We start from the raw sequence: 24,040 nt of genomic DNA on the forward strand, positions 1-24,040 counted from the left end.
CACATCTGTCTGTATTGTAAGGTAAGGCAGGTGTATTCCAGGGGCTCACTGGCCAGCCAGACTAGCCAAAAACAGCAAGCTCCAAGTTAAGTGAGAAACTTTGTCTCAAAAATAAGGCAGAGAACATAGAGGAATACATCCAATGTAGATCTCTGGACTCTTGGTGCACATGCACAGACAAATACATATGGGTGTGTGTGGGTGTGTGTGTGTGTGTGTGTGTGTGTGTGTGTGTGTACACATGTAGAATGGGTGAAATGGACTAATCTATAAGTACTGTGAGATAACTGGCTGGACAGGCTACTGTCTACAACTACTCACAAACACTTGAAATCAAGAAGAACTACATAACTCAAGCCCTGAAAATATAATTGGGTAAATGCATTCTACGAAATTGAGGACAACGGTCTTGGAGTGTGTGTATTTAGTGTTGTGTATGTGTGTAGTGTGTGCATGTTGGGCTTATGTCCTTGTGTGTGGAGGCTTGGGGTTGGTATGTAGTCTTCCCTCATCTTTTGCCATCTTTCCTTTTATATTTTTGTATACACTTTTATGTTTAAAAATACAAATGGGTGTGAGCATGCTGGCATGTATGTGGAGCTCAGAGGACAGACAACCTTTGGGAGTCTGTTCTTTCCTTCTAACATGTGGATTCCAGGATCCAAGTCCAGGCTGTCAGGCTTGGCAGCAAGCACTTTTGCCAAGCCAAGTTGGCTGGCCAGTGAGCTTTAAGGAGCCACCTGTCTCCACCCCCTTCCCCTAAGGCCAGGATAAGAATGCATGCACTATATCAGGGTTTTTTCCCTATTAAATAATTTAAATTTTGAGATACAATTATATTTCTCCCTTCCCTTTCCTCCCTCCAAACTTTGCCATGTACCCCCATCCCCTCCCGTATTCTCTCTCAAATTCATGGCCTCTTTTTCTTTAATCCTCTCTCTCTCTCTCTCTCTCTCTCTCTCTCTCTCTCTCTCTCTCCTTGTATGTACTTTTCCAGAGCTGACCATTTGGTACTGGATAACCATTTGGTAATGGATAACCATTTGGTACTGGATAACCATTTGGTAATGGATAACCATTTGGTACTGGATAACCATTTGGTACTGGATAACCATTTGGTACTGGATAACCATTTGGTACTGGATAACCATTTGGTACTGGATAACCATTTGGTACTGGATAACCATTTGGTACTGGATAACCATTTGGTACTGGATAACCATTTGGTACTGGATAACCATTTGGTACTGGATAACCATTTGGTACTGGATAACCATTTGGTACTGGATAACCACTGGTGGCTCTTCTCTGGTGAAGACTATTTCTCCTGCTCTCAGCATTCCTTAGTTACCTGGAGTGCTTTGTCTAGGGCTGAGGCCTCATAAGCTTTCTCCTTTCCATGTTAGCATGGCTATCAGTATTGTCTATGTTCAAATCTTGTTTAGGCAGCCATGGTGGTGAGACTTCATGGGTGTAGCTTCTGACATTTCTAGGAGACATCATCTCCCAGCAAACTTCCTGTTCCTCTGGCTCTTACAATCTTTCTGACCTTCTTCTGTTATGATCCTGAGCCTTAGATGCAGGAGTTGTGCTGTAGCTGTATCAGTTAAGATTGGGCTGCACAACTCTGCATTTTGATTGGCTGTGGACTTTTGCAATAGTCTCCCTTTGTTGTAAAGAGAAGTTTCTTTGCTGAGGGGTGAGAACTATGCTTAGATGTGGGTATGAAGATAAATATTTCTCATTTATTTGGGGACTCTGCTGTTTTAGTTAAAGGGCAGTTGAAGGTTCTCTTCCAAGATCCATGACTTCACTACCCTTTAGTAGTTGGCTAGGATTCTAGACCCAGGTACAGTTTATTTGTTGAGTGGGCCTTAGGCCAATTAGAGAGCGAATGGTTTCTGCCAAGGTATGCATGCCACTACCACCCCCTTAGCATTACTGTTCCATGCTGGCTGTTGATGTCTCCTGGGCATCATAGCTGGACAGCACTGTTGATTGGGGGATGCATGGCACCTTCTGGTACCATGAAAGTTAGTCCACAGGGCAGAGGCTTTCAGATCAGATCCATGGGAGGTTCTCTGGGCCCTATGTCCAAAATGCATGGTGTCTTCAGGAACAAGGCCTTACCTTCCACCTCTGGGGTCAACCAAGGGCAACAGCAATGGGCTGTATGCTTTGGGGTTCCCTTGGACAATCCCGACCAACAACCCAAAAGAGAGCTTCTCATGCCTTGTTGGGGTTTTTGTTAGATAATCTACTCTATGCCAGGCTCTGGGGATCCGAATTTAGGTCTTCACAATTGTGTGGCAGGCATTCTACTGACTGAGCCACACCTATAACCCAACAGCTGCTTTTCATCCTGTGAAACACATACTCACAAGCTAGGAAGGACAAAGTATGATACACAACCTACAACTTCTTTGAACACATCACTGAGAAAGCTGAAAGACAAGCCACAGCCTGGAAGAGATTTGCAACACAAATTACAGACATAAATTATATGTGCATATATATGTAATGCTACAAAATCAATTCAGATGAACAACAAACAATACACAAGACAAATGGGTTAATTATATAAATAGGCAAGCCACAGAGGAGGAAATAAAAACACCCAATCAATATGTGGAAATAGTCCAATTATACCAGCTATGCAATGCAACTTTCATACAAGTGATAAAAATATAAGGATTGAAAATAACAAGTGCTGGTGAGGGTGTGAGGGGCTGGGCTCTGGTGTTCTGCAAGCTTGGATTTCACTGATATTTGAGGAGCTAACTGATAGCAACAATGAAGACAAAGATGGTCAGACAACACAGCGTAGGAAAGCTATTTCTAAAAATCCACCCTGAAGAATACTCACATATGTTTACAAGGCTACTCACCAAAAACATGATTATGAGTGAAAAATACAAAGCACCAAATGTCGACCATAGGGGAATAAATTGTCTACCCAGACATCACAGAAGATCAGGACAGATCTCTGCATGGTGACAGACATGTAAACTGTCTACCCAGACATCACAGAAGATCAGGACAGATCTCTGCATGGTGATGAACATGTAAACTGTCTACCCAGACATCACAGAAGATCAGGACAGATCTCTGCATGGTGATGAACATGTAAACTGTCTACCCAGACATCACAGAAGATCAGGACAGATCTCTGCAGAGTGACACACACAGAAGAGTGATCAAGTGGTGTTCTTGTTTCTTAAGACTCTTTTGTGTGTGTGTGTGTGTGTGTGTGTGTGTGTGTGTGTGTGTACTGAACTCCGATCTTCTGAAAAACAGCAAGTGCTCTAAACACTGAGCAATCTTTCCACCACCACACCGCCCTCCTTCCCCACCAAAGTGTTATTCTTACATGTCACATAGTTTCAGGAAAAATAAAGAATAATGTTCTAAAACAAAATAAAGTTAGCTGTATACAATTCAAAACATATATGTGTGTGTGTAAATACACAGAGAAAGGTCTAAAACTTCTTACCAATTGATTAACTGTTAACCCTGTGGAGATGACTGTGTTGCACAAGGAATAGTCAGGATGCAGTGTGGCTTTATTTCCAATGTTAGAATGTTTTCAGTGAGTATGTTAACTTATTAACTCATGTAGTTATAAATCAGGTATAATTTATACAGATTAAAACACCAATTTAAGCCAGGCAGCGGTGGTGCACGCCTTTAATCCCAGCACTCAGGAGGCAGAGCCAAGTGGATCCCTGTGAGTTCAAGGCCAGCCTGGTCTACAGAGTGAGATCGAGGACAGGTACCAAAACTACAGAGAAATACTATCTCGGGGGGGGAAAAAAAAATTGAAACATCTTATAATAGAGGTGTTGGGAAAGTCATGTGAGACCATATTGAAAGGAGAAGTTACTTAGCACACAGACTTTATAACAGTCATGACATTTTCACTGGGTCTTGCTATTTGAGTAGGATTTTGTCAAATATTTATAATGTGATAGAAAGCTGATAGACATTTTCCAAACTCACGCACTGGTACATACATGTATTACCAACGTGTATCCCACCCACTGCTTTTTTTCTTTAAATGTGGTATGGCCCTCCATGGAGAGGTAGAGGTCTACTCTCCTGTCTTCTGACTTGGTTACAGAACATACTGGAAGCATGATGGCATGACTTCTGAGATTGATTACACAGCGTCTACTGGGTCTCTGTGCTCTGCTTGGACAGAATATGCTCACCCTGGGAACCCAGTCGACATGCTGTGAGGAAGCTCTCACTAGCCCATGTGGAAAGACCACTTAAATAGGCTCATGTGGAGAGAAACTGAGGCCCCCAGTGGACAGCCAGCAGCGACGGCCAGACACAGGAGGGAGCAAGCCTGCAGAAGATCCCTGTCCTGGCCTTTGAGCTCCTCAGCTGAGGCTCAGACATCTATCCATCATGGAAGAGGCAAGCCATGCCTGCCCACTGTGCCTTGTCCTAATTCCTGACCCAGTGAATCCATAACCATAATAATGGTGTTTACATCACAAAATTTAGACCAGCGTGTTACTCCAGAGCAGAGACAGTCTAAAGAGAGGGGACCACACACGGAATGTTGCAGAACCCTGAAAGTGCTGGCTGTTTGGGGTGATGGGTCCAGAAAGATTGACTGGGATCAAACTATGGAAAGTTCATATGACAATATGAAAAAAATTAGATTTATCTCCCTGGCAGCAGAGAGCTGTTGACAGTTGTAAAGCTGGGAAGCGAAATGCTAGGATCTGCATTTTAGCAAGCTAGGGCAAGGCTGGAGAAAAGAAAGGCTTAAAAATAGGAAAAGGATCTGGGGAGATGGCTCAGTAGATAAAGTGCTTGTTGCACATAAAAGCAGGGTAGGCATGCAGCCTGCCTGTAATCACAGCACTCAGGAGGCAAAGACTGGTTCCTGGGGCAAGCCCGCTAACAAGACTAGTAGAAGTGGTGAGCTCTGGGTTCAGTGAGAGACCCTGCCTGCCTCGGTAAACAAAGTGGAGAGCCACTGAGAACAACACCTGACATTAACTTCAAGCCTCTTCTACACACGGTGTGTGCATACACACACACACACACACACACACACACACACACACACACACACATACCCCACATACTCATACATTAAAAATAACAGGAAGAGCTCCCCTGACTTAGATGGGTTCTGGCTAAGAACAACAGCAGAGGCGTTCCTTCATGTAGCACGTTCTGTGGTTTCTCCTCCTCAGGGTAGCCTCTGATTCTCACCTATACTCAACTTCACTTGTGTTAAAGTGTTAGAGGGAAAATACATATCCATACAAAAGCCCACCTTGGCTGCTTACTTATTGGTATCTGCAGAACCAAAAGCAACCAGACTGTCCTACAGTGGGCAAATCAATAAGCTGGCCCATCTTATTCTGCACTCAGAAGAAAGAAGTGATCCAGTCATGAGGAGAACCTTCAATCAGGACAGAACCTCAAAGGAGCCAACCTAAAGTGGTTACTGATGCATGACTCCAATGCCCTAACAGTCTAAGAAAGGAAAAACTATGAAGACGGTAAAAAGGTCCCTGGCTGACAGGGCTGAGGGAGGCAATAGTGTATGTTTGCCATGCTATTCAGACCCACAGAATGTCCCACACCAAGAGTGAACTGGGACAGAGCTACAGACTTAGAATGGCCATCGCATCAACACAAGCTTGACTGCAATAAATGTGGATAGTGACAAGCTGTGTATGTTCTGCACAGCAGTGGAGACACTGCACTTTCCACTGAGCTCTGCTGGACTCTAAAACTGCTCTCAAAAAGAAAGTCTAGATTTGAAATGCTAGGAGGAAAAAATGTTAGGCGACGTTAGAATTCAAGTAAGTTCCCTACTGCTCTTCCTTCAAGCTGTTGGACTTGGGCGTCTGCTGTAAAGGGTGTTACAAGAACACTAAGCAAGGTGGATGTGGTGGTGCACACCTTCAATCCCAGCACCCAGGAGGCAGAGGCAGGTGGATCTCTGTGAGTTATTTCCAGGACAGCCTGGTCTACATGGTGAGTTCCAGGCCAGCGAAAGCTACATAGTGAGACACTGTCTCAAAAATTAATTAATTAACTACAAAATTTAAATGTCAAGCAAACTGTCCCAAGATTACAGCCATTTATAACAATTACCTGTGCAAATGCCACCCCACACAAATATCATCACAACCTCAAGTTTTATTGTATTTATTAAAGTATTCTTTAAGTTCTTACAAGACTTTAGAAAAACTATTTATAAACATGTGCTTGTAAGGAAAGTAAGTCTATACTAAGACACTGTGGTCCAAGAACAGGGAGCAGAAAGAACCTAAACCATGAGGAATGGCCTCTGTGAGACAAGAGAGGATGACCGGGAGATAGAGACAAGGCATGAGGGGTACTGAGGATGTCTCATTCACAGAAAAGACAGACAAGGGGTGAGGGGTACTGAGGACGTCTCATTCACATCTTGGTGAAGGATGGTCCACCCTACTTGCGAAGCGAGCCTAGAGGAAAAGCCTGTTGCAGCGAGGATGCAGCATTGTGTATAGTGTGCACTTAACATGCATGCCACGAGGCCTGGTCTCCATCCTCAGCTCCAAACTATATCGCAAATTGGGACTTCATGCAGAGCAGAGACAGGAGGAGAGCTCAACCCGAGCCAGACTTCAGAGAGTCCTGACAGCAGCAGAGCCCAGGTGGGACCCAACATTGTCATGTATTGGAGGTGACTTTGGGTCATTTTGTATAATTTTATCCTGTGCCCTTGCCCTCCAGGTTTTTGAGACAGGGTCTTACACTGCAGTCCAGGTTGGCTTGGATGAGGCTGGCTTTAAGTTTGTGGTAATCCTTCTGTCTCACCATCCTGAGTGGTGGGATGGCAACTGTTAGCCATCACACCTAGATTTATACTGTATCCTTTTCTAATGTTAATTATTCAAGAGATGATTAAGTAATTAATCAAGAGATGATTAAGTAAGCTGCAGGATTGAGCTATGTATTATGCTTATTCACATTTTCACTTAATGCCTACTTTAGAAGGATCTCAGTCATTAAACTTCATCAAAAATAAGTTACATTTTAAAAAACATGCTAAAATTGGGCTGGGGAGGTGGCTCAACAGTTAAGGGCACTGGCTGCTCTTGCAAAGGACACAGGCTCAATACTCACCACCCACATGGTGATTCACAAGAGTCTCTAACCCCAGTTCCAGGGGATCTGCCGCCCTCTTCTGGCCTCCATGGCACAAAGACACACTTGTGGTGCACAGACAAGTATGCATGCAAAATCCTCATACATATTTAAAAAATAAAAATAAATCTTTTTTAAGTACAGAAAATTAGTTCTGTTCTTTAAAGCTTTCAAAAAATGGTTTAAAGTTTATAGTTAATTTTTAAACAAAATGATAAAGAAGTGAAAGAACTATAAACCAGTGAAGCAAGTGACTGACAAAATGGCCATGCATGGGTTAGATTTATCATATAATCCTGTCCCAGATTATCAATGACAAACGAAGCCAACTGTTGCTATATTTCAAAATCAAATCTTATATTTGTGTAGACTTCTCTCCCAGTGAATTGTACTCATGTCTCTGGAGAAACTTCCGTCCATAACCCAATTACCTGCATCCCAGAGGGTGCAGACTTCTGCTTCCCCTTCTGACAGCCAGGACGTGGGAGAGGTGATGGAAGGAGGTGTGGCGGGCAAAGGGTGCTTCGGACACTCATCATGCAGCAATGTTAGGTCCTGACAGAAACAAGAAGGGATACATGCATTGAAAAACAAAAACTGCACCAGAGATGGTTCAGCCTTTATGAGTGTGTACTGTCCTTGGAAGGACTGGCGCTGGATCCCAGCATGTGCATGCAACAGCTCACAACTGCCTGTCACTCCAGCTCCAGGAGAACTGATGCCTCTGGCCTCTGAAGGAAGTTGCACTCATGTGCACATACCCAGACATAGGATCAAAAGAAAATCGTGTGTGTGTGTGTGTGTGTGTGTGTGTGTGTGTGTGTGTGTGTGTGTGTTGGCTAGTCAACTTGATACAAGTTATAGTCACTGGAGAGGGGAAGGCTCATCTGAGAAAATGCTTCCATAATATCAGCCTGTAGGCAACCCTGTAGGGCATTTTCTTAATCAGTGATTAAGGGGGACTAGCCCATTGTGGACGGAACCACCCCTGGGCTGGTGGTCCTGGGGTCTATAAGAAAGCAGGCTGAGCAAGCCATGTGGAGCAAGTCAGTAAGTAGCACTCTCCATGACCTCTGCATCAGTTCCTGCCTCCAGGATCCTGCCCAGCTTAGGTTCCTGCCCTCACTGCTTTGGTGATAACTGTTACATGGAACTGTGAGTGAAATAAACCCTTTCTTCCCCCAAATTGTTTTTGGCCATGGTGTTTCATTATAGCAATAGTAACCCTAACTAGGACATCATGTTTGGGGTATGACATGAACTCAGCCAGGAGACACAGCATTTCTATCCCAGACTCTTACAAATCTGTTTGGCCTGTCTATAATTTTGACATTCAAAGTGTGTTATATAAATGGGACCAAACAGTATGCAACCCTTTAGGACTGGCTCTTTTCATCCAACACAGTTCCTAGAGATGCACCCAAGTTGTACACATCCAAAGTCCCTTCCTCTTCACTGCTGAGGTGTACACCACACACTGATGTTTAACCCATCCAAATACATCTGGTTTCTTTTTAAATTTGGGCTGTTACAGATAAAATTGGTGGGTGCAGGTTTTTAATATGATGTAAGTAAATTTCCATATCTATGAGATAATGGCTAGAGGTGACATTGTCAGAGTATATGGATGGATGTCACATTCAGGTTTTGTTGTTTTTGAGACAGGATCTCTTTATGTAGCCCTGGCTGACCTGGAACTCAGATATCCATCTGTCTCTGCCTCCTGAGTGTTGGAATTAACTGTATCCAGCACAGACACATATTTAGTTGGTTCTATTTTAAATGATTTATTTATTTATTGTATATTAATGTTTTGCCTGCATGTGTATCAATACATCATTGTATCCCTGGTGCCCAAAGGCCAGATGAGGGTGTTGGATCCCTTGAAACTGGACTTACAGGCGGTGAGAGCTGCCATATGGGTGCTGAGAACCAAACCTGGGTCCTTTAAAGAGCAGGAAGTGCTTTTAACCACAAGCCCTGCCTCTACCCCATGTGTTCCATTTTATAAGATATTACCAAATTGTGGTGACTTCACCTTTTTAAATTCCCACCAGCAAAACAGGAGCAGTCCGATCCCTCCACATCCTCATCAGTATGTGGTCCTGTCACTGTTTCTGTTTCAGCCGTTCCGATATGTCACTGTACGTGCCTCCAGGCTGACAGGGCTGGCTATCTCTCCCAGCATTTCTTTGCTATCCATATTTGCTGAGGTACTATTCATATTGTTTGCCCACCATCTGGTTTCAAGTTTGCTGAGCTTTTCCATAAATGGGTGCTGGACTCTATCAAATGCATTACTCTATCAAGTGAAATTATCTTATGATTTTTTTCTTTAGCTTACTGACAAGACACATTATATGAACTCAGACTGACATGCCACCAACTCAAGTCAAGCCTATCAGATTATGACAATCTCTTCTATCTTGTATCTGTGTCTTCTTTCTTCCATGCTAAGGATAGAAAAGATAATGCAAACAGTGTATCCATGGTTACCTGTTGGATTTTGCACCCATTAAACTCATCATCATCTCAGAGCAAAAATACTATCATCACAGAAGAAAAAACCCAAATGAATGCAAGGCATGTTAATTTCATTTTATACTTTAGTAATTACATTTTATAATGATACAAAGCTTTCCACGTTCTCAAGGACAAAAAATCTACACGTGTGTGTGTGTGTGTGTGTGTGTGTGTGTGTGTGTGTATAAATCTACATCCTACATTGATGAGAAAACGTGTTATCTGATATCTGAGTCTGGTTTATTTAACCACAATGTTCATGGCCGTTTTATTCATGACTGACAAAACTCGGAAGCAAGCTTTGGTAGATAAACGGGTGAATGCTACATCCAGACAGTAGCATGTCTTTTAGTGCTAAAAAGAAATGCACACTTCTACATATTTAACCATGTCCATTGAATTGTGTGTATGCTTGCATGCAAGAGCAAATGTGTATGCACAAGCATTTGAAAGTTGGAGGATCATGTGGATGTCCTCTTTTGCTCTGTGCCTTATTCTCTTGAGACATAGTCTCTTGACACTGAACCTTGAGCTCATGGTTTTGTAGAATACTTCTGTCTCTGCACCCCCCAATCCCTGCATCCAGCGCTGCACTCACAGATGCTCACGGTCACACACCCCTCTCTCTTTGGGTACTCGGGATCTGAAACCAGATCCTCATGCTTGCACGGCAAGTGTTCTCACTGACTGAACCATCTCTTCTGCCCCACAAATAAAATTCTTAGCAGAACAGAGCTTTCAACAGTAGAGCAGGGCTCACCAGAGCATTACTTTCAAAACTGAGGAAACCTTTTATGTTTATAATGGACGCTGGTCTGTTTTCTTTCTTCATACTCTCCAGGGTTTTTATAATTAAGCTGGATAATAAGGTTATTTGTAGCTTTTACTACCTCAAAAACTAAAGCTAAAACAAACAAACAAACCCTTCTTTCCTGCTTGAGGAGACTGGAAAACAACAACAACAACAACAACAACAACAACACACAAAAAAAACAAGGTTGCAATTTTTTTTTTTTGGTTGCAGCTGTTTCCATAGCAACTGATAGGGATGTTGTGAAGTGGTTCACACAAAATTAAGGCTGACCAAAACCTTCTATGTTGCTGTGAGTTGCTAAATCAATAGTGATGGATGATAAATGTCTGTTCTGATGCTTCCGCTAAGTATTTTGCAAAATGAAGACCATACAAATTTTGCCCTTTGATTTATTTCTGTGCAATTTGTCGACACTATTTGCAGAAATTTGAACTCACCAGAGTTGCTAGAGAAGTGGAAATTATGCTTATTCTAATTATGTTTGTTCATCTTTCCCATCTCTGCTACATCATTGCTTCTGCTTAAAAGTCCATTTGAAAAAAATGATAAAGTCCATTTGAAAAAAATGATAAAGTCCATTTGAATGCCTATATTTGTGCTTTCAGTATCACTTCTCAGATTAGAAAACACTCGCTGCAAACCACCAAACAACATGGCTCACTTCTCCAAAGGGGCTGAGTTCCTCCACTTGGACAACTAAAGTAAGCACTCAGCCGTGTTCATCACCGAGTGCTGTCCCCACACAGGCTTCTGTCACTGAAGTATGCATTACAAATGTGCTTCTCTCGGGACAGAGCTGAGCTGGATTCCTGATGTGTAAATTAACTTAATCATCCCCTATTGGTAAGCATTTCAGGATTTTTCTTGTTTCTAGCTATTAAAATGTCTGCAATGAAAAGGCTTCATCCAGCCACCTTTTCAGGCTGTACATTCACGGTAGCATTGCTGCATACTCAGGTGGGCTTGTTCTGAGTTTGAACGGCGCCAGATCGTGCTCTCCAAAGTCGCACCTGCGTGGACCCAGCAGCGTGTTGGAGTGACTCTTGCTCTCGGTGCAAATGCAGGTTGGTAGCAATGAAACAGTTGTGCATTAGTGGGAAAGGCACACAATTTTCTTCGACCTCATTACATGTGAGACTGAAAGTTACCTTGAAGGTATCTCATCCTTTCATGTGTATATTTTTGGTGCTATAGATTGGATTCAGGGCCTTAAGTACATAAAGCATTCTCTACCACTCAGCTGCAGCTTCTTAAAGAAACTTATTATATTCATTTACTCATTTTGGGGTGTAGGGGAGGGAGCACGCATGCCATACTTCACATACAGATGTCAGAGCACAACTTGTCAGAGTCCGTTCGTTCTCTCCTTCCATCGTGTGGGTCCCAGGGATTGAACTCAGGTCCCAGGATTGGCAGCAAGCACCCTCACCCACAGAGCCATCCTGACTGCCCTCTATAAAACTGTTGAGCTATTGAAGAAGTATCTCATTATCAGCTTATTGTTCATTTTCAGTTTTTAACTTCTTAAAAATTTTTACTTTATTTTTTGCCTTATAGAAGTCTTTAACTTTTATGTAGCCAAATCAACTTATCATTCCATTATTACTTCTAGAGTTTAAGTTTTCTCAGAAATATTGTCTTACTCTAAGACTTTATAAAAAGTCTCCTTTAAAAAAAAAACAAAACAGAATATATTTCAGAGCTAAACCCAAAGGGGTTTATAGCAAAGCTGTGCAGAAGGTACAGAGTTCTCTGTGCACCCTGTCCATCTTATCTGCAGTGATATTGTGGCATGGTCCCTGAATGGTGGGGCTGTGGCAGCCGACTACAGACACACACTCACTCGGATCTGTAGTTTGCACTGGATACACCCTGCTGCCCTTCATGCTTTGGGTTTGGGCAATGGTCTAATGACATATGCTGGTCATTATTGTACAGAGTAGTTTCCCTAAAAGCCCTCCCTGAGCTGTCTATGGACCCCTTCCTGCACCCCGGAGACTCCAATCCTTGTACTCTACAGAGCTCTGTCTTTCCCAGACTCCTATTGCTGGACTCCTGTGATACATACACTTTCTCTGGCCTCTTGCACTTACTACTATTATTATTTATTTATTTATTTACTTATTTTTTTGGTTTTTCGAGACAGGGTTTCTCTGTGTAGCTTTGCGCCTTTCCTGGAACTCACTTTGGAGACCAGGCTGGCCTCGAACTCACAGAGATCCACCTGTCTCTGCCTCCCGAGTGCTGGGATTAAAGGTGTGCGCCACCACCGCCTGGATTTTTTTTTTTAAAGATTTATTTATTTATTATGTACACAGAAGAGGGTGCCAGAGCTCATTACAGATGGCTATGAGCCACCATGCGGGTGCTGGGAATTGAACTCAGGACCTCTGGAAGATTAGTCAGTGTTCTTAACCTCTGAGCCATCTCTCCAGCCCCCCTCTTGCACTTCTAATGGGCATTAAAGTTTCCTCCGTGTCTTTATGGATTACCAGCTCATTTCTTTTGATTTTAATTTTCCCCACTATTTTTACTAGGAGCTTTAAGTTACATAATGAGAACTAATGGAAAGTGAATAGTACCAAAATAAAAATGAAGCCTGGGGCTGGAGCAGTGGCTCAGTCAGCAAGAGCACTTGCTGCACAGGCATGAGGACCCAGAGTTCAGATCCCCAGTACCCATGTTAAAAAAAGCTGGGCGTGGCCATGAGCATCAGCGCTCTTCCAGAGGATTGGAGTTCAGTTCCCAGCATCCGCATCTACTGGCTTACAACTGTCTGTAACTCCAGTTCCAGGGGATCCAACACCTTTGGCCTCCAAGGCACTGCACACATGAGACACTCGCTCATACAAGCAGGCATACACACCCATATAAATAAATCTTTAAAATATATTTTAAAATAATTTTGTTTTTTTAAGATAATTTTTCTCTCAGTTGTAGAAAGAGAATAATTAAATAGTTCTATCTGAGTTTTTAAAGAGACATTTTAAAGCCTCCTCTCTCTGTCCAAGCCCTGGGCAACACTGCTCCCTTATGCACGGAGAAACAAGGGGCTGGCCGTCGTGCAGATGGGCAAGTGCAGGTAGTTCACTGCAACAGCAATTAGCTCTACTGCTCAACTTGCTAGGGTCTGTCTTCCGCTACAGGAACACGTAGCTAGAGAAGACACGTTGGACTGCTCTGAATGTCCCTAGTGTAACAGGCGATCATGCTTGGCAAGAGGGTAATGGGATGCTGTTAGCACACAATCATGCCTTCAGCTTCTGGAATACTCCCTGTGAAAGTAGTTATCATTGTCTTACCAATACAAAATATATTGTTTTGTAGACCACAAACTGAGAGTTCCTCTAAAACAAGGTAAAACTGTCAAGATTTAAAGATTGGTACAAGAAGTCAGGTGGTATTTGATGTCTTGGGCTCTACTACACAGAGGGATAGTCAAGTCAGTTTCCTACTGAAAAGCCATCAGCACCAAAGAAATTAATAGTGAATTTTAAAATCATGCCTTATCTTTTAAAATTATCTAGTTTTTTTCATCTGTAAGTTGATATGCATTAAGAAACAGTAAAATTGGACTATATAAATCCCTTCCCCAATTCCTAGGAAAGCCCTTAAATCCAGTACCTAAAAGGATTGAGGACAGAGGTCAGTCAGGAACTCAAACCCCCTTCCTAGGAAAAGCAGCAGGTGGTCAAGGAGCAGCTTCCCCAGGGAAGGAAGAGCAGGCAGCACACTAGGAACTAGATCTCTGTTCATCAAGGAAGGAGCAGGAACAGCCCGAGGGAGCACGCCACTGAGGGAGACACACTCCCTCCCTCAGCAGCTGACCACAGGACGGGACACGCTTCCCTAGCAGCTGGCCCTCCATACCCTGTGTTCTCTGGACCAGATAGGCAATATCTCTGACATCGGTGGGAGAGGGGACCTCAGCGGCCGGTGTGAGTCCTGCAGCTAGCACTGTAGAAGGGCAGGGGGCAGGATGAGGGGGGCCTGTTAGGGAGGGAGGGGTAAAAGAGACACCACACACACACACACACACACACACACACACACACACACACACACACAGAGACACACACACACAGACAGACAGACACACACACACACACCATGACCTGTGCGAGAAAAGCTTATGATCCAATATTCTAAAACCAAAAAACAGGTCACTCTTGACCAAATGAGAAGAAGCAAATCTAAAAAGCACTAAAAGGAACTATGTGCAGATGCCTCAAAAAGACAAGGGAGAGGATGGTCCTGAAGGAGAAGCAGGGGCTGCTGCTGCTGTGCCTGCTCTCCCAGCCCTCTCCACTCCAAATGCTGGGTGTTTCTAAAGGATGTTTTCACCTGCAATCTGTCTCTGTGCTTCTATCAAACCTGGAAAAACTCTTATTATTACGGTTGCCACTTACAGACAAGTACAGGAAGAGGCCCGAGTGAGGCTGAGTGACCAGAAGCAGTCTGAGGTCCTGGGAGTGAAGGCAGCCGGCCACTCCAGTGAAAACAGCTCCCAGGACAGGCCCCAGCAAGGAAAGGAAGGACACAGGGACTAGAAGACAGCCAGAAGTGCATCAGGAAGAGGGAGACAAAAAATAACTGACAGATTAAATGGACCAAATGAGTACCTAATAGAATTCCAAAGCAATAGAAAAAAGTAGCATTTGAAGAGCTTTGTGTCAGAACCAGAAATATGTGTTGGCCCATGCAAGCCTAATGAGGATGAGGAGTGGGTCTGAGGTCGGAGAACTCGGAAGGGATACAGCCGGTGCTGGCTCTGGTTCTGGTGGCTCCTTTGCACAGTAGAGTACTATGGAGAAAAACATGAAAAGGAGAAGAAAATGGAGACCTGGGCTCTTGGGAATGGATCTCTGTGTGCATGGATGAGGCAGAGGGTAAGTGGCACAGTGGTGGGATGAAATGAGGAGGAGGCTGCCTCATCTGTTAGCTGCCTTGGCACTTGCTTCCACACTTTAGTCTGAAGCTGTACTCTGGAGGTCCCTCTGGCCAGAGCAGATGCCCTGAGTGGTTGGGAGACGAGCATGCTCAGTGGTGATGACCAGGCAGGCCTGGGAATATGCTTTTCCCAATCCTGTTTCAACTCCCCCAGAGGCAGGTCTCCCTTTAAAGCTGCGGCTGCTTGGGGGTGCTAAAGACAAAGAATCATTGTGGGCCTCAGTCCTTCAGGGGTGACCCTCTTCTTGTACTGGGGCAGAGAGAAGTGTTCCCCACCCTACAATCCAGCTCCCACCTCCATGCCCCCACTTAACCATGAGGCTCCACCCCTCCAGAGGCACTACTGTCAATTGTTGTGGAGAGGGAGGGGGACATCGTTTTCTTCAGTGATGTAGCCACAGACAAGCTGCCCTTGCTCCACTAAAACATCTCCCACTCGTGCTTGGGAAAGTAAACTCAGTGGCCACACAACAGAAGACATGAATGGAGGAGGGGTGGGGCATCATGGGCTCCTCCCCCATCTATGATGAAATGTTGTCAGACCTAATCTTGTGCAGGCAGGACTTGCTGAGAAGAAGGGCTCCATGGGAGGTAGGGGATAAGGAAGGAAAATGGGGATGAAAATGTTTAAATTTCATTATCTGTCAACATAGGGGGAAGCAGGGAGAAGATCACTTAAGGCTGTACTGTTTTGTCAACTTCCTGTAAAGTTACAATAAAGGCTTTTTAAGGCTATGGCTATAGCTCAGTGGTAGAGTGTTTGTCCAGCATGCACTGGGTTCCATGTCCAGCACTACAAAATAGATAAATGAACCGCACAAACTATAAGATAAAGGCAAATTCAACTCAATTTTATGTTGCTGATATTTCAGCCTTGAGTAACCTAGAACACAAATGCCAAGGATGAGACGGAAAAGTTGGAGCAGACAGGTAGCCTTGCAGACGCTTTGACCTCCAAAGCTGCAAAAGAATGCACTCGGGTTTTAATTGCATGTCTGGTTACCTGGCACAGTGGCAAAGGGAACTGGAGCATCTCACCTCTGTTGATTTCCACTTCTTCATCCTGAGTGGATGAGAGTCCTTGGCCAGGGAGGGTCCAGCAGGCGAGGGGATATCCTGGCACTGTTCCAGCCTCAGCCTAGCCTTGGAGGTGTTTTCTGCCAACAACATAACGCTCAGGTTTTACTTTGGGGGAAAAAAAGTGTTACTTTTATATTTGTATATAACTTTAATTACTTCTGAAGATTAATTCTGCCTACTAAATATACACCACACACCAACATCCACCTCTGAGGATTCAATGCTTTACAACATTAGCAAGCCCAGAGGGGTCCAAAATCTATTTGAAGTCCACGGCCCTGTCTTACCTCAGCAATTCTGTTATAGTTTTGTTATCTGAAGTATTTCAAAATAATGTAAAATGTAGTGGCAGCTATAGTGTAACACATAGCAACATATAACAAACTAGAACTTCAAAAGGTAAACATTATTCAAAGGGAATTTCAGCATTGCAAGAATGATGACCATGATTATTAGAATATTTAAGGAGTCATTATCCTGCAAAGTGAATTTCATGTGATTGGAAATGTGTAGATTATTTGAGGAGGCAAATAAGCCTTTAATGGAAAACAAAAATTTTAAGTATAAAAGAGAAAATACACCGGGTAAACTGGCATCTGTTTATTACATTTGGCATTCTTTTCAGTTTAATATGCTTTGCCTTCCTGGATTAGTTGCTGTCTATTAGTACCAGCTCTAAAAATGAACCTTTAGGCCAGGATGCAGCTCAGCTGTAAAGCATTCACCCAGCATACATGAACACTAAAAAGGGAAACATCTAAAAGTATTAAAGCTACTCTATCTTGGCATGCTATGGTAGACAATAAGAGGTATAAGATAGCTGTCTTCATATTGGTGTCTGCACACTTGTGGGGGAACATAAGTACCCCTCAGGGGCTAAGATCACACTGATCTTTTTATTTTATTTTATTTTATTTTGTTTTGTTTTTCGAGACAGGGTTTCTCCATGTAGTTTTGGTGCCTGTCCTGGATCTCACTCTGTAAACCAGGCTGGCCTCCCGAGTGCTGGGATTAATTAAAGGCATGTGCCACCACCACCCAGCCACACTGACCTTTTTAAAGGAATCAATTTCCAGCTCTGCAATATCTGCAGATCTTTCTTCCAAAAGCCCATTTGCCTGGGAGGGCTTGGCCAGCTCTCTCCTCTTTGCCATTAATCATCTCCCCTACTTCACAAAGCAAAGACACATCATCCATCCACTCATCCACATCAGAATGAGTCTTCTTCCTCAAATATAAGGTACCGATAGTAGAAACAGCAAAACCAGCAAGCCATTTCAAGACAGGGAAATCCCAGTATATTGTCCCACACATAGTCTTTTGAAGGCAAAGTAATGGTGATATGGGATACTTAGACTAGTCCAAACAAGGACACCTGATATTCAGAAAAATTGTATCATAGCATGGAACAGCAGGACAGGTGACCAATTTCATTTAACATCCCCAGCTATGATCAAAGAACACATCACTCCTAAGGAAGAGTCCCCTGAGAGCAGAGTAATAAAAGCCTGTGTGTAGGGGGGGGGGGTGGCATCTTTATGTTATCCTTGCAACAGTTCACAAGGCTCCAAGCCTGAGCTAGTCACCTTAGGAAAGGATTTAGGAGTCCTATGGCAGCATGGTGGTGTATGCCTGAAATCCTAGCATTGAGGAGGCAGAGGCAGGAGGATCCTGAGATCAGGGTCAGTATCTGCTATGTACAGATTCTAAGGCCAGACTGGGCTCCATGAGATACCAGTGTAAGTACTTCATATTGCCATGACTTAGCCTTCAATGGGGCAACATAATGGCAAACAAGATGGCTTAGCAGGTAAAGGCACTGCAAGTTGTTCTCTGACCTCCATTCACATGCTATGATAGGTATGCGTACACATACACATGCACTTATGCACCCAAAATAAGTAAATAAAAATATAATAATTATAAAAGATGTAGAGATTTGAAGGTTGTCTTAGTTGGGGTTTACACTGCTATGAAGAGACACCATGACCATGGCAACTCTTATAAAGGAAAACATTTAATTGGGGCTGGCTTACAATTCAGAAGTTTAGTTCATTTTCATCATGGCGGCTTGCAGGCAGACACGGTGATGGAGAAGTTCTACATCTTGATTCACAGGCAGCAGAAGGAGACTGTGTACCATACTGGGCATAGCTTGAGCACATGAGACCTCAAAGCCAGCCTCCACAGTGACACACCTCCTTCTACAAGGCCACATTTACTCCAACACCTCCTAATGCGTCCCAAGCATCCAAACACAAGAGTCTATGGGGGCCATTCATATTCAAACCACCACAAAGGAAAGAGGATAAATGCTTGTATTTATTAGAATAAATAAGACATTTTATGGAGAAAAGGACACTTGAAATCCAATTCAATTTATTGTTTTCACAGTGAGGGTTGCATTTGCCAAGTAGATTATATGGTAGATATTTCCCAAAAGTTGCATAAACCAAATCTGCTGTTTTGAAGAACTGAAAACATTTCAGGTGTAAACTATAAAATCAGTTTCTGGAAAACACATTACACCGACAGTTAGAAGGCAGTTAGGATTTGCATTTCCCTGCAATTTTTGATTATGTTAGGTTAGAGAAAAAGTTTAATTAATAGTTGATAGATTTTTAGTAAAGTGGGGTTTTTTATTATTATTATTCCTAGAAATTGAAAAAAGTAAATTGCTGCTAATGACTGTTTAGAAAAATCTTTCCCCAAACAATGTGTTCCCAACTCTTTGCTTTCAAAAGCATGGAAGAAAAGACTCACCAAGTGACAGTCGACAAGAGAGGAAATATTTCTATAATGAGTCACTAGGTGATTGTTGGCACATTACTTGGAAGGAATTCACAGGACTGATTGACAGTGCTACAATAAAGCACTTCCTGTCCTGGCTGTGATTTATGTGAACAAGTCTTCACTGTACTGATAGCTATAAGAATCATGAACTAAAATGGATATTGCGACATGCTTACAGCGCGCAATGAGTGGTACTCACATGTGGGTGAATGGTCCCTCTTAGCACATAAAAGCATGTGCTTCCAATTAAGTTAGACTCTTTACATGTGATAAGTACTTATAAGAATGTATTATGAATTCAGTGGTTTTGGTAGATTGTGTACCAGAAGGCAATCTAGCCTGGCATGATGGCTGCATGTCTGTATGCCCACTCTTGGGGCAGAGACAGGGGCATGGCTAAGTTTGAAGTCAGCCTGCATATTCAGCCTGGGCTCTATGGTGAGATTTGGCTTCAAAAAAAACCCCACAATTTATTCATGTATTTGGTATTTTAAAAAGACTTTCAAGCATGAAAACACTACATATAAAAATAAGACTCAGTGAGGGATGTGAAAGCAATTCCGACTTCACCAAGAGAAAGGACTGCCACAAAGTGTTTTAAGTGAACGACTGCAGGTCTCAATCTGAATGGGCCTTACACTCCTCAGGATGTGAGCTGGAGTGGGGAGAGCAGGCCGTGGTTAAGAGAACGTACTGCTATTGCAGAAGAGCTGAGTTTGGTTGTCAGCACCCACATCAGGTGTCAGCCTGGAACTCCAGCTGCAGAGGAACTAAGCCCTCTTCTGGTCTCCACTAGCACTCACTCATGTGCACAAACCCACACAGAGACACAGATACACACACACATAATTAAAAATAAAAATAAAAAAGTGACAACATTTATGGGGTGTAATTTTCTTCTCCCCTCCCCTCCCTTTGGTATTGGACATTGAACTGGGTATTATGCATGCTAGGCAAGAACTCTTTATATTTTATTTTGAAACAGTCTCATTTGTAGTTCAGGCTGGCCTTGAACTCATGATGCCCTTGCCTCAGCCTCCAAAGTAGCTGGAATTACAGACGTCTTAGTTAGGGTTTCTATTGCTATGAAGAGACACCATGACCACTGTAACTCTTATAAAGAAAAACATTTAATTGGAGCTGGCTTACAGTTTCAGAGGTTCAGTCCATTATTGTGGCAGGACATAGTGGCATGCAAGCAGACATGGAGCTGGAGAAGGAGCTGAGAGTTCTACATCTTGATCCACAGATAGCAGAAGGAGTCTGTGTTCCACAGTGGGCATAGCTTGAGCACAGGAGGCCTCCAAGTCCATACCCACAGTGACACATTTCCTCCAACAAGGCCACACCTACTCCAGCAAAGCCACACCTCCTAATAACGTCACTCCCTATGGGGGCATTTTTTTTCACACCTCAACAGTTAGATGCCATCCTGCTAGACGTGTTTTTCTTGTCTTCTTTTATGTCTACATTTATAACATGCCAGACTTTATAGTTATTTACTCAAAATAACCCAAATTTCAAACCCCAAAAGTTGCAAGATATATGTAAGTCTGGGATCATGCAAGAAAAATGCCTTAGAGGCAATAGGTCTGCATGAGTTAGGCTCTGCCTTCAAGTCCACAGCCTGAAAGGAAGTTAAGCCTTGCACACAGACAGGCTGATGGGGAAGAACTGACTTCCCTAACTAACTATAGAGCAGCCTCAAGGAGGGGTGAAATTTGAAGGGGCTTTGAGGGGTGGTATGCATCCCAGTAAACACAGAAGTCAGAAATCATTTCTTGGGCAGAAGGCACAAGGACATTGGTGCCAGATCCTGAAGAAATACCGAGGACTTCGCATTTACATTTGTAGCTTTTCACTTTGTTGCAGCATTACATGAAGATGAGTCATTAAAATGGACTTAGTTTTGACTTGGACACTTTCCAATTAATCCTGGCAAACAGTGGGGACTCGGAGCTTCCATCGTCTATCTGCTTTCCCTAGGTTTAATCAGAAACTATAATGACTGCTCTTTCAGTATTCAGCAGCAAAATTATCTCTGAAATGACATGGCTCCAGGCTTTTGACAGCACAGGGGTAGATGAATAAGCATTTCAGAAGGTCCCTCTGAGGAAACTGTAAGAGAAGTCGAGCACAGAACGAGTCACGAAGGGAAAACCTCATGCTCGGTTTGAGATGCACTCTGGCCCAGAATCACCTCTCTCGTTTCACTTCTGTTCTGTAACCTTGACAACAAAACAACAAAAGAGAAGAAAGGGCTAGCTGGCTTACAATTCCAGATCACAGCCCGTCATTAGGGGAAGTCAAGGCAGGAAGTCAAGCAGCTAGTCACATCACAGCCGCAGTCGAGAGCAGAGACATGAAAGTACTTGCTTGTACACAGTGAGCCTTCTTCACTCTTACACAGTTCCGAAGCCAAGCGAGGCCCTGGCATTGCCCACACAAGGATGGGTCTGCCCACCTCAATAACAAGCAAGACATTCCTCCACAGACATGCCCATTGGCCAACCTGGTCTAGACAATCCCTCATTGAGACTCTCTTCCTAGGTGACTGTAGGTTGTATCAGGTTGACAGTTCAAAAAGGCAACACAGTGGTTAAGATACTATGAAGCTATCTATGGACAAGAAGAGAAGCAGCCAGGCTACAGAAAGCCTTTGGACGTTCACGGTCCTCCTTCCTTGATGTCAGACAGCACACACTGGAAGTGAGATGTGCTTCGTTAGATTAGGTGAGCGGCTCAACACTGTGGCTGCAGAACTGTGTAGACTATCTGGAGAGGGAGGAGATCCTGTTGAGCCTGCAGCACTCAGATAATATCTCAAGCAGAACTGATGGTCCCCGTGACAGCTCTGAGACTAGATATGGAACTGACTGGCTACAAGACATTATCAGTGCAACTGTGACTCTGGACTTGAGATGCCCTGAAAACCAACAAATCCAAACTGTCCCCTCGTGTTAACAAACACTGTCATCAAAGATTAACAGGGTCCTCTCAGTTGTGATTTAAGTAAACTTCTGTCAGTCACTCCAAGTTATTCTTCAGAACCAGGATGGTGGCATACACTGTAGTCTAAGGAGGATAGAGGAAGGGTGCTAAGACCCAACTCTGGAGGCCATTCTGGGCAGCACAGTGAGACTCAGTTTTTAAAAAAGTTTTTATAAAAGGTAATTTATTCTATCTTAGAAAAGACCCAGGTGCTGGAGCGATGGCTTGGTTGTTAAGGTGCTATGTATGTACTCTGGAGAACCTGAGGTGCGATCTCCAGGGCCCACGTAAAAAGCCAGGTCCAGCAGTGTGCACTTAATTACTCTGTACCTTGTTTTTTGAAATGAGGTCTCTCACAGAGCCTAGACCTTACTAATTCAGTTAGGCCGGGTGACTAGTGAACTCTGGGGACCCTCCCGTCTCTCTGCCTCCCAAATGCTGAGATTCCTAAGTGCCTAGTCTCACTGCAACTTGATATACCATGGCTGATATCCATGTGGGGCCTACCTGTATCTGAAAAGAAACAGTGGAGGAGAATTGGGAAGAAGGGAGTGAGGGGAAACTTTGATTGGGATATAAAAACAAAAACAAACAAAAAGTAACAAAAGCCTTATATGGAAACAGGCATGACTAAAAGTAATTAACTTTTAAAAGAAAGAAACTAAAACGGCTGATGATCAAGAAGAGAAACAAGGCCCAGAAGCCTGTCTTCCCCCAACTCTGTACGGGAGCTGCGATGTCCAGATCTTGTGAGTATGCGCGTGTCTGGAACCTGGAAACGCAATGGACAATGCTGCTCTTCTGACTGTCCACCCACGAGAGATGTGCGAAGACGCTGCCACACTGAGAGCAAGCAGGTACAGCCAGCTTCACACTGAGTTGGGCAGATTATCTAAAGTGCAAGGCTCTCTTCCCTGCCCTGTAGACCTAGGACACAAATCCCAAGGGGGCAGAACGGGCAGAACCCTTTACGAGAGAGCAAGAAACAAAGCAGAGTCTGGGTGTTCTAGAGAAGGCGTACATGGCTTCAGCTCAGCTTTCCCCCCTTCTTCTGTACAGAAAGGAGTACCCCCAAACTCTAACTTGGTGGGGAGAACAAGCTGGTCTCAGATGTGGTGGGAAGAGTGGAACAGGCCACAGCCCAAGTTCACGGTGCTGTAGCTGTATCTGCTCATTTACCTCAGGCTCCAGCCCCACAAGAGTCTACATTATCTGTACGTCAGGAAGCACATTTGCAAGGGGAGGGGCTAAAAAGACAGCCAAGACCACACCAGATCCAGATCACATGGCTCCTGGACCAGAACTCATAGCCATTAACACCACTGCCCTCAATAGGCACGTCCGACCTGTAGCCCATGGGCCACGTGCATCCCAGAAGAGTTGTGAGTGTGGCCCAACGCATTCGTAGATGGCAATAGCATGTCAAAATGCCAAATGACTGTAAGTAAATAACCAGGCAAGTAAACAAATGCATTCATGCCACAACAGGAAATGAGGAGGCGGGATGGAGAAGCAGATGGATGAAGTCTTCCCTTCACAGCTGTTGTTGCTGACATCATGAACCGTGCTCCCACTTCGCTAGAAAATGTCTGCTGTGCCCATTTTCTGTCCACCTCTCCCCGCTTTATACTGATTAGCAGGAATTCTTTATGTACCCTGGACACTAATCCTTTTTCAATTATATGTGTTAGGAAATTTCCCATAGTCTTCTGATCATTTTCT

General features: G+C 43.7%; 1 protein-coding gene across 1 annotated transcript in view; it reads right to left on the bottom strand.

The window, feature by feature from the left end:
- Enthd1 (ENTH domain containing 1) overlaps window positions 1-24,040 on the bottom strand; it is a 105,909-nt gene that overhangs the window by 49,214 nt on the left and 32,655 nt on the right. Inside the window, exons 3-4 of the mRNA XM_036207527.1 lie at window positions 16,493-16,611; window positions 7,599-7,722 (exon numbers count right to left, since the gene is read on the bottom strand). Of these exons, the coding sequence (XP_036063420.1) occupies window positions 7,599-7,722; window positions 16,493-16,611 (243 nt within the window). The remainder of the gene's footprint in view (window positions 1-7,598; window positions 7,723-16,492; window positions 16,612-24,040) is intronic.

This window comes from Onychomys torridus, chromosome 16 (assembly GCF_903995425.1).
Source record: "Onychomys torridus chromosome 16, mOncTor1.1, whole genome shotgun sequence".
Taxonomy (NCBI): Eukaryota; Metazoa; Chordata; class Mammalia; order Rodentia; family Cricetidae; genus Onychomys; species Onychomys torridus.